The sequence below is a fragment of the Rhineura floridana genome, chromosome 4 (genome assembly GCF_030035675.1).
Source record: "Rhineura floridana isolate rRhiFlo1 chromosome 4, rRhiFlo1.hap2, whole genome shotgun sequence".
Classification (NCBI taxonomy): Eukaryota; Metazoa; Chordata; class Lepidosauria; order Squamata; family Rhineuridae; genus Rhineura; species Rhineura floridana.
Window position 1 is genome coordinate 66,300,639 of NC_084483.1, and position 11,645 is coordinate 66,312,283.

Sequence of the window (11,645 nt, forward strand, 5' to 3'; positions counted from 1 at the left end):
GATGGAATAAATTCCTCTCTTTATAGCCTCTTATTTAAGGTTTAAATTCTATGCTGTTGTTTTAATAACCATGCAGAAATGTTTAGCAGGACATATTCCATCCTAATTATTATCTTTGCAAATAAAAATTCAAATTACTTTTATAAGGATTCTAAGAATTTTTGGAGAGGTTCAGTGATTTGTTTCCTTCAAGAAAAGTAGTGAGTTTATTTTTACTTGAAGCATCATTTTGAGACATCCCCCTGTTTCGTGAGTGATGGCAAATTAGTGGGATTCCCCATTACTTGCTTGGCTGAGTTTACAGAGGGCTGCGAAAATGCCAGGTCTTCTACAGATCCATTTGTAAGATGGGAATGGACATTTTTCTTTGCAAATTGAGGAGCATAACTCATAATAGTCAAACTACATTTGTAAATCATGGCCTTAAAATATGATTTTAATAATTAGTAAGGATGAGTGACAACAACAGCTCAAGTTCCTCCTTTAAAATGCTATTTATTTATTTTTAAAGCTCTCCAGATTTAGTGCCTTTTCATCAGCTGGAAGTATATTTCCTCAGTCATTTGGCAAAAGACCTTTTTTGCAGCTAAGCACAAGCTGTAAATTGTCCCATATCTGCTTTCTTTTCAATGCTCAAATAAAGGCCTTTGCCTGCTTTGCTCTTATTAGGACCACATAAATCAAAGTCTATTAAAGGGCAACTTTGGTAATCTGAGAACACAGCTTGCACAGTCTCCACATCGGAATTGCTGCGCACATTTGCCTTTGTGCTGGGCTCAAATAAAGTAAAACTTCAGAAAAAAGTTTCTATGGAATCCTCCGCCAAGAGCCAGGAGACAATTTTGTACATGAAAAATGCCACCTTAATTATATTATTTACGTTGCAATCCTTAACATATTGGCAGAGAATTAATGGGAACAGCTAATAATTAAATTTGATTATGATCAGGGTGTACATTGTCCTCTCTCTCAATGCATTGGCGCTTTTGTGTGGGTCAATTACATATTGCTTTTGTGAGCAATTAGTCATGCATTTGGCACTACAGTTTGAAAGTGCACTGGTACCCACGTGCAACTGAGCCAGAGTACCCATGCAGCACAACACCTGATAAGGTGCTGCTCCTGGGGATCTGCATGCCTTCAGGAGATGCACTGCTCTTACATTATGCCTTGCTTGCAAGGCACAAAATATATCACAACCTTTCTGCAGACATGGCTTCATGATCCTGTTTATCCGAGAGAGAGAGAGAGAGAGAGAGAGAGAGAGAGAGAGAGAGAGAGAGAGAGGATTCACATTTGCAAACACGGGCAGTCTGGGCAGTCTAAGTAACTTATTAATATGGTGCTCCCCAATACATCTCACAGGTGGCAGAGCCCTTTGGCATGTCAGCACCTCTTGACATCAAACATGGTTCTGTGAATAATAAGAGTCCCTGCAAAACCTTCTTCTGCCCTCCTCCCTCCAGCAACCCAGTACAGTGAACATTTGCCCATTATCCAGCATATCACACATTGCTACCACTCCATTGTTTTTATATCATCTCACACACAGTGGCTTTTTTAATGCCATCAGCTCACATGTTAATCGCAGAGTAAGCAAGAGGTGACAAATCAAGGGGTATAAATGCATGTGGGGACCAGTCCTTGACCAATGTTGCCTTGGAAGAATCTGTTGTATTACAGGGGGGCAGGGCTCAGGCCCAGGGCCCAATTCTCTCCATTTGGCTCTCAGGACTCTTCCCAAGCCGCACACCTTCCCCAGCCACATCCTCTTTCCACCCCTCCCCCCTTGCTGGTCTTGCTTCACATTCTCCTCGAGCGTTTTTGCCAGGTTGGAATGTGTCCTGAACTCTGGTAACGCCCCTAGCTTGGAAGACAGAGAGGAGTATGTGAGTGTGTGTAGAAACTAGCCTATTGTACAATGTAAAATGTAGGAACACAGGAAGCTGCCTTATGCTGAGTGAGACCATCGGTCCATCTAGCTCAGTATTGTACACTGACTGGCAGCAGCTCTTCAGGGTTTTAGGCAGGAGTCTCTCCCAGCTCTACCTGGAGATGCCAGGGATTGAACCGGGGCCCTTCTGCATACAAGGCAGATGATCTACCCCTGAGCTATGGCCCCTCCCCAAATTCATATTTGTTGCTCCACCCACTTTTTGCCTCTTGCCATATGGCCCTAGGGCAGAAAAAGGTTCCTCATCCCATCATTACAGGTAAAACTATTACTCTTTTCTTTGTGATCAGAGTTCACAGTATACCATAATGTTTACTAGAAAAGCAGGGGTGGGGAGTCTTTCTTGGGGGGGGTGGCAGAATTCTCTTGAGAGCAATCAGTCAGGGGCGACAAGTGGTGTCTCTCTCTGCCTTCCCACTCACATTCAATTAGGCCAAGGACAGTACAAACATCACTTAGCTTCTGCAAATGAAGCCCCACGGAGCATTCTATAACTGCCACTTTGGTAACAGCATTTGCATGGTAGCAGCTGATGAAGGTGGAAGCCGAAACGTTTTGCTAGTAAAAGAAAAACCTCTGTTTTGTGAATCACAATTACATATTTTATATATAACTTGGGCACTGTATAATCAAATGTTCAGTCCTAATTGCTAGTTTTCATTTCCTGGAAGGGCACCTTAGCCACTATTAGTTCCTCTCTTTTTAACACTGCAGTTGCTGCTGAGTTCTCTTTGGGGAATTAGTAGTCATTCACAGTGATCTCAAAGACTCCTGACACCCCAAATTAAGCCACTCTTTGAACTCCAGCCTGCAACAACTGGCCTCTCTGCTTGAGCAACTTGCTTCTGTCACATTATTTGAACTTCTCAAAATTCCGAAGTCAACAAACAGCAAGGTAAATATATAATTAACTGTTTGGCTTAGGAACCTCAGCATCACTTTCAGAAAAACGTCCCCACTTGATGTCTTAGCTCCAAAGTTCTTTGTTGCTGAAAGTTAATTTGACAGGAATTCCTTTTCAAAAGAATCAGACCAGGTTCTTTCACATCTTTAAAAAGGCAACCTGCAATGTAAACAAAACATAACAAAACAGTCAGCCCTGGTACAGTAAAAGTTTTTTTTAAAAAAACAGACACCAACCACATCCAAAACGTCACTGTTTTCCATACCATATTGTCTAGTGAACAATGCAGAAAAGTCCTCTTATCACTTACCAGGGGGAAAATGACCCCAGATTGAACTTCTCAAAGAAAGTTTATTTTCCCCCTTTAATTTGTTCCAAATATTATTTTCAACATATGACCTGTTATTCACTGGGTTCAACATAACATTTTCTAGTAAAATAAATTAGATAAGGAGGTTCTGACTCCAAATGTAAATAATGTCACTTGTGTGGCAACATAGCTTTTACACACTTTGCAAACTGCACTATAAAGCACAAAGAACATTTTGTCTTGAGTTAACACGTTTCACTTTGGAACTTAATAAGCCTTGAAGAATCTGGATTACTATATCGAAGCAGACCTTGCAGGAGATGCCTAGATGAGAATTTACAAATAAATGAGAAATCTTAATTATCTACTGCTTTAATCTTAAAAGCATGGAAACAAAGCATTTTCATATTTTTAATTTTAGCACCAAGTTGATCAGTTTAATAAATGTATTTCCGTCCTTTCCACTATAAAACACCCTTGGTTTACCAAACAACGAACATAACACACACTCAACTGCAATAATTAGAACAAAAATCTCTCTCAAAGCAGTCAAAGCTGATGAATGCTAATTGCAGTTAATAGTGTAGGCAGACAAGATAAGACTGCAGCATTGCCAGAGAGCATCAGCTTGCCTTCATGTTGTCCCCACATCTCTCATTTTATAGTAAAAGTCTTACTCTATGACAGGCAACTGGCAAGAACAAAAAAGGATGTGTTTGCAGGACTAGTTGCCAACCAATCTCTTTTGACATGGACAAGAGAGGATCTAGCCAGTAGCGCTGGCAAGACTGCATGAATTGGGCTGTGTTGCCCTCCTGGCTTTGCAACACCCTGCACTGCTGTCGGGATGCAGTGAGAGGGAGACAGTCTAGGCAGCAGGGGGTTCAGCATGGTGTGGCACAGCAGTGGAACCAATCCATTGTTTTGTGAGGGGGCAGTATGTAAATTCTTTTATAAATAATTTTCTAATGCTCCCAAAGCTGCGCCAGCACTCTGCTCAGCTTCCTGCTGCCTTACCCCTCTCCCTCTTGGTAACTGGCAGAGGCGCATGGTGTTGGGAAGCCGGGAGAGCCATGCAGCTCCACTTGCACAGCCCTGCTGGCCTCTACTGATTCCGGTCCTCTTTGCTTCAGGCTAAGGAGGTCTTGGACTCACAAAAGCCAAGGTCCCCCCTCCACCTCCTAATGAAATCAGAACACCAGCTTGCTACTCTTTAACTGATAACTGAGAGGTCTGAGCTCTTGTGTGACTTTCCAAAAAATATATATTCACACACATCCAGATTCAAGTATTCAGACAAGCAGAGACAGTCAACCCAACCCTTTTGGTCACCTGCAAATTCTTCTTTCAGTTGCTACCCTAGTTTTTGTTTTCTGCAATTGCTCTGGACTTTGTTCTTTTTTGTTTGGGAGAATCCCTTTTGGTATCCACATTGCCCTCAACTCTCTCTCTCTGCCCTGAAGATCTCAGCCAAGGTGCATGCTGTACTGTCCTTTTCTGGACTGTGTCCACTCCTTGAATATGGCCTGACTGGAATCTACTCTGCCTGATATGCTCTGGGGGGCCCTGGCCTGGGTGCCTGGTTTTACATGCTCACATGCCACTATAACTGCTCAAGAAAGATTTGTTGCGGCTTTGAACACCCAAATCCTGCTTTGCATTTTACCTTGACACTGGGGATATCTGTTCCCCGTGACAGTTCATAAAGAAAGGATTGGTAATAATTACATCCCTCTCTTTTTCTCACTCTAAACCTCTCTCTCATCAGCTTCCTATGCTCCCTTTTCTTCTCCCCCAAGCGCGTAAGGATCATCCTACAGCTGCCTGTCGCTCACTGCTACCTTCACTTCTCTCTCCCTCCTCCTTCCCATTGGAACAGCCTTAAATAATTCAAGTTGCAATTTATCGTCTAATTTACCTTTATCTACAAAAAACCCTGTCTTGGAAAACCTCTGGCCTCGCCTCCATTCCTTCTTCTTGGGTACCTTACACGGCACTCCATTACCAAGTTTCTTACGTTGCCCACAGTGTTCCTATGCATTTAGTAAAGCATGCCAGTTCCCAAGCCAGAATGGAGCCAGAGGGAAGAAGAGATGTAACCTAGCACCAGATCAAAATTATCCCCAGTCATTTGTGTTCCTGAACACGGAAAAGTAAAGTTTCAGATGTTAACAGAGATCTCTCTCCTAAGCAAGAGCAAGTGTGGTAATACAGTCAGGTGCCTCACTGACAATAATAATAGGACTAGGCAAATGAGTATGGAGAGAGAGCACCACAGCCAGGGTGCTCTTCACCAGTAGCCATCTATCTAAACTCGGAAGGGGGTGAGCTTGAAAAAGGACCTCAGAAGATCTCAACTGACAGGCAGTTTCATATTGTACAGTGAACAAGGAGGGAGGGAAGCATGGGCACACTGGAGAAGGACAAGCCTGTCTTTGAGAACAGTTTGGGAGTTTAAGCAGCAACAGATTCATTCGTTCTTTTACACTTATATCCTGGCCTTTTCCCATCATGGAACATAAGGTGGTGTGCATGCGGTTCCCTATCCAGGCACTGACCAGACCCAGACCTGCTTATCCTCAGCAAGGTGATGGACTTGCGTGCCTCCAGACCATACCATGAAATAGCCTGGATCCTAACAAGCCTGGGCATATTTCAAAAGCACTGTAGAATCAACCAGGTTGGGTTGGCTTTGCTCTCCTGAGCAAACTTGGCAGAGATTGGATGTGATGGATTTTTCCATTCCATTTCACTGGAGTTTCATGCTTTTGGGATCAACCGTGGATCTACTAAAGAGGGCAGGTGATAAATCTATATAAATAAATAATATCACAGAAGGGGGTGAAATAATTGATTGCGCTTTGAAGAGATTACCAAAACTACAAGGGGGAAAAGAATCAGAAGAATAGTTCTAGGGCTGTAGCAACACAGCAGGAAAAGCTTCATTACATGGAGTGTGACCTTTCCCCCTTCTCCCCTTGTGATCTTTGGAGCAGCGATGTGTCATCTGCACAGGCAATTACAGACCTAATACTACCCTGCATCACAGAAAGTTTATAGCCCCTATGCCAATGTTATTCTAAATTGCCACTGAGCGTGCTGGGAAGCTCCACATGTCCTGGGTGTTATTAAGTGCCTCTATAAATCGTGGAGAAGAAAGCAAAAGAGGACACTAACTGAAGGAATGCTTTGCTCAGATTTTACTCCACAAAATCCTATAGGGCAACTTGTGGTCTTCTAGATGCTGTTGGACTTAGACTCCTGTCAGCAACTGTGCCAATGACGACCTCTACCAGTGCCTGCAAGGCCTCTACACTTCCCCACCTTTTCTCTCTTCTCAGCTTTAAAAATTACATAAAAGTGAGAGAGAAAGCAAGAAGGGTATTACTCTTTCCTATTTGTCTTAATTCTGTGAATTCTTCCTGCCTTCTGTGATCTGGCCACACCCATTATGGCAGCCATTTTGTGAATGAGGATACTGCCCACTCTGGCAGCTACATGATTCAAACTGCGACCATGGGTCTAGAAAGGTTAGCAGCCCCAGTGGCATAAGAACACAAGGAGCTGCCTTGCATCTAGTCAGACCATTGGTCCATCTAATTCATTATTGTCTACACTGAATTGTAATGGCTTTTCATGGCTTCAGAGAGAGCCCTCTTCAAGTCCTACCTGGAGATGCCAGGGACTGAACTGTCTACATTCAAAGTCATGACTCCTCCCCTATTATATTAAGAACAATACTTCAAATTCCAATATATGTTAAGTGGGGTCATGATTTCCCCCAGATAAGTCTTACCAAGTTATTACTGGCATACCAGTGTTAAGTAAAGGCTTCCTAAGTAAAACCTGGTCCACACCACTATGACATTCAAAATGGAGATCCACTCAATCCTAGATCTCTGATGAAATCTGTGTTTCCAAGCACATGGTTGTCTCACTCATGGGGTACAAAGTGCCCCTAATTCAATCTTCAGAACCAAAGGGGAAGAAAATGACACTTATATCCACAACTTAGCAAAATATAAGCAAAATTCTATTACAATTAAGTACCTCCTCCTTATCATCTTAAAAGCAAGTTCCTTCAGCTCATAGTTATCCTTGATAGCCTATTCATTTGACAATGCAGTGATGACACTACTTTCCCAAGACTTTTATAACACCTAATGCTCTGCTAAGGCTGCAATTCACAACCATCACCCCAAACAAATACAAAAACACAGATGTCAAAGAGCACAGCATTTTGTGTATCCCAGAAGAGCTCCACTGGTATGAGGTCAAGTAGAGTGCAATTCACTTTTTGGGGTAGATATTAGTAAAAACATAAGATATACACACATAGCAGAGAAGTCCTAGGCTGCTCTCATTAGGAGAACAAATCCTATAAAAGAGCTGGAACAGTGTGATAAATATAAATGATAGTGCTGGGATCTAGGTCTATAGGGTGGTAGTTCTGAAGGGGATAGCTGGAGGTGTTAGCTAATATAGCACAGGGCTATTGCATAGGACACAGATGGGGATCCTTTCGCTTTAAGGCCTCGAGCATTAAAAATCGAATGGCTAGGAGTACCAAACAGAGCAAAGAGGAAACTTTTGGAGAGTATACTGAGGATTTCCTAAAGCCTTTTCACTATTGTGTTTTCTTCATCTATTATGTACTTCTCCTTGTGTAGAATTAAAAATATATATCTTTATTTTAATTTTCTTATACAGTACATAACACAGCAACATGTGATTTCATTTACTTAATATGTTCCTTATAAATTCCAAATATTTAAAATAGATCATATACAAGTTTTATAAATAGTGCATACATAACAAATAATTATTAAACAGATAATGTTTCATATTTAAACCTCTCTGAATAAAATTGACACATTTCATTGTTTTACCTGCTACATTATAAAACCAGATGATGACCCACCCCATCCTCAGTTATTCCTAACTCCTTCCTGTTGCATTCCTGTCCTTCATTTGTTCAATCTTTCTTTATAATCCCCTTGCTTCTTTAACACTGTTGATGTGACTATTGACATTTGTTCCTATAAACATCGAATTAACTCTTTTCTACTAGGCTTACATTCTTCTTTCCATTACTTTTGAGTACATAAACCTGGCTAAAGTTAATAAGGCCAAGTTTGAATGTTTTATGACTGTCCATGTAATTCAAAACAGATAAATGATCAATCTTGTCTTAAAAATTTCATTTATGACTTATAATATCATCTTCCAATATTGTTTCACCTTCCAATATCCCCACAATCCTGTGCGTTTAAGGTCATAAGCATTAATAAAGGTTAAGGGTACCAAATAGGCAAAGAGGAAACTTTCTGGGAGGATACATATTATTTCCTAAAGCCTTTTTACTATTCTGTGTTTACATCATCTGTTATGTCATTCTCCTTATGCTTCATTATAGTTTGTGGAGAGAGATAGTCCACCAGCAATAACATGCGTTTCTGCAGGACCCATTACATTTTGTTAATAGGCAGAATGTTTTGTCAGAACACATATGATTAAATGAACTTGCTTTATACCAAGGCAGACCATTCAATCTGTCTAATCCTGTTTTGTTTCATCTACTCCATCTGGCTGTAGCTTTCCAGGGTCTCAAACAGAGATCCTTCCCAACCATGCTATCTCAGATAGTTTAACTGGTAATGCTACTGACTGAATCTCTACCATTGAGCACATGCCCCAACCCATAATGCAAATTTTCAGAATTATGTAGCAGCCTGTTCCTGGCTGCTTTCACCTACTGGTGACCACCAGTTCCAAACAAGTAGTGGATCTCTCAAGTCAGAAGGGGTAGCCAACTAGGACCACATTCATACCATACATTTATTCCACTTCACTCATGGCTTCCCCCTAGGAAATTCCAGGAAGTGTAGTTTGTGAAGGGTGCTGACAGTTGTTAGGAGACAACAACAGGAGTGGTTGGCATCCAAAGACAGCAGGAGAAAAAAGGAGGGGGAACCCCAAGATGCCGAAGAAATTGATTTCTTGAATTTATTTATTTATTATTTATTTTGTTTCATTTATAAACCGCCCATAGCTAATAGCTCTCTGGGCGGTGTACAAAACAGGATAAAATACAGGAATATTACAATAAAATCAGATAACAAATAATTAACACAATCAACAAAATACAACATAGAATGTAAACATTAAAACATTAAAATGCCTGGGAGCATAACCAGGTCTTAACCTGGCGCCTAAAAGAAAGCAGCGTAGGCGCCAGGCGTATCTCTTCAGGGAGGCTATTCCACAATTCGGGGGCCACCACAGAAAAGGCCCTAGATCTAGTAACGGTCCTCCGGGCTTCACAATAAGTTGGTACCCGGAGGAGGGCCTTATTTACTGAGCGAAGTGTACGGGTAGGTTCATAGCGGGAGAGGCGTTCCACAAGGTATTGCGGTCCCACACCGTGTAAGGCTTTGTAGGTCAAAACCAGCACCTTGAATCTAGCTCGGAAACGGATAGGAAGCCAGTGCAAATGAGCCAGCACAGGTGTTATATGCGCGGACCGGCTGGTCCTCGTCAACATCCTGGCCGCTGCATTTTGCACTAGCTGAAGTTTCCGAACTGTCTTCAAGGGCAGCCCTACGTAGAGTGCATTACAGTAATCCAGTCTAGAAGTTACCAGAGCATGAACAACTGAGGCGAGGTCATCTCTTTGAATGGAAAATCAAATAGATTTTATTAAAAAGGAAGAAGCCCAATGCGTTTCGGCCACTCGAGCCCTGTGAGAAGAATAGGAGTCTTCTAACAATTCTCAACAACCTTCACAAACTACACTTCCCAGGATTCTCTGGGAGAAACCACAACTGAAGTAGAATAATAGTGGTATAAATGTGGCCTGTGTGTCCTCCAGATGTTGATTGTCTCTAACTCCCATCAACCCCAGTCAGTACAGCCAATGGTCAGGGATGATGGGAGTTGTAGTCCAGCAACATCTGGAGGACACCACGTTGGCTTGGCTACCCCTGTTCTAGGGAGATCCTCTGTTTGTTTGGAATTGGCTACAAAATTTAATGATTGTATTTAAGCTTTAAAGAGACTATCTCCAGTGTTTTCCACAACACTCTGACCCAGGCTTGTATGCCTGTGGTTTCCAACTAGACAGTTTAGTCATCTGGCAAGATCTACTCATATTCACTTTACAATCTTCTGATCGATAAAGGGGATAACTATCTTCAGAGGCTGCTAATTGGTGGAAGTAATCTGGCATTTTAGCAGCAAAACAAAATAGCTGGGGCTATTTGAGTGGGAAGGATAGGAAGGCTGTCCCAAAAAACATATAAAACTTCTAAGGTGAAATCCATTTATAATCCCTGATAGTAAAACTTTGCAAGCTGATAGCTTTTCTAAGCACAAGCTATAATGGCTAAGAAACAAAAGCTTATACTTGACAGGCAATGTGTTTTAAGAAAACAAGGCCTTCCAAGTTCGACGTACAAAAACTATTCTGTGGAGTTGGCAATAGAGATACTTAGATACAAGAAATGAATGAGAAGGTGAGGAAAAGCTCAAAGTCAAAGAAGAAGTCAAAGTTTTGAACAGTTGTGGCAAATAGAATGCCTGGCTTGAATGAGATAAAAGAAACGGATTTATTTTTCAACACTGCCTTCTTGCCTAGGAAAAGGGCAAGCAATTCAACATGAGACACATGAAGACTTGACATTAGTCACATGCTTCTTTCCAAAGTGGCAAAAAAATGAAGCTTCGAAGGCAGGCATGAACAATTAGCTAAATAAGTTGCTTCTGAATAGCTCCTAAAATATATGTATTTTTTCAAAGTACAAGAAAGGAAGAGGCTGAAGCAGAGGGGCTCACATTACTGATTTACCTGGCCTTTCAAAATGCAAATCCTTCCATAGCAGCTCATCTCAATAAATATAGCTTAAAATCAAACAATAAACCTCTGCAGGATAAAATCACACACATACACACACAGCAGAATTTCTTCCTAAAAAAGCCTTGAGAAAGAAGAAATTCTGCAGTGCCCTTTGAAAAGCAGCGAAAGAGGAGTTATGATGTAGCTCTTACAGAAAGCAGCTCCATAAATAGGCTACCCCTAAAAAAAGTTGTGTCCTTGATACACACCAGTATGATCTTCCCAACTGGAGGTCTTCTGGGCTTCTGCGGCAGTTAAGGTCCTGGTAGGTTCATTATGAAATGCCCACACCCCACTTCAAATATTCTATTGTCTGTCAGTAAGAAAGCAATCTTAACTGAACTATACCTTAACCAACAATCAGGCAGACTGTGGTAGGGAACCTGTGGCCTTTCAGATGTTTCTGGACAATTCCCATCCACCCCAGCTAACATGGCCAATAGTCATCTGGATCCCTGTCATCTCCAGTTAAGAAGAATCTCAAGCAGGAGAGCTGGGAAAGGCCTCTGCCTGAAAACTTTGGAGAACTGCTGCTGGTCAAAGTAAACACTACTAGGCTAGGTGGAACTATTTAACTCAGCAT

General features: G+C 41.6%; 1 protein-coding gene across 2 annotated transcripts in view; it reads right to left on the minus strand.

Annotated features, from left to right (window-relative positions):
* Nucleotides 1–482: 482 nt before the first annotated feature.
* The window catches only part of UBE3D (ubiquitin protein ligase E3D), a 67,343-nt gene continuing 56,180 nt past the window's right edge, over nucleotides 483–11,645 (minus strand). For both annotated transcript variants that reach the window (XM_061623228.1, XM_061623226.1), the window contains one exon: nucleotides 483–3,017. In XM_061623228.1, coding sequence (XP_061479212.1) covers nucleotides 3,005–3,017 — 13 coding nt within the window. In that variant the 3' untranslated portion in view covers nucleotides 483–3,004. The remainder of the gene's footprint in view (nucleotides 3,018–11,645) is intronic.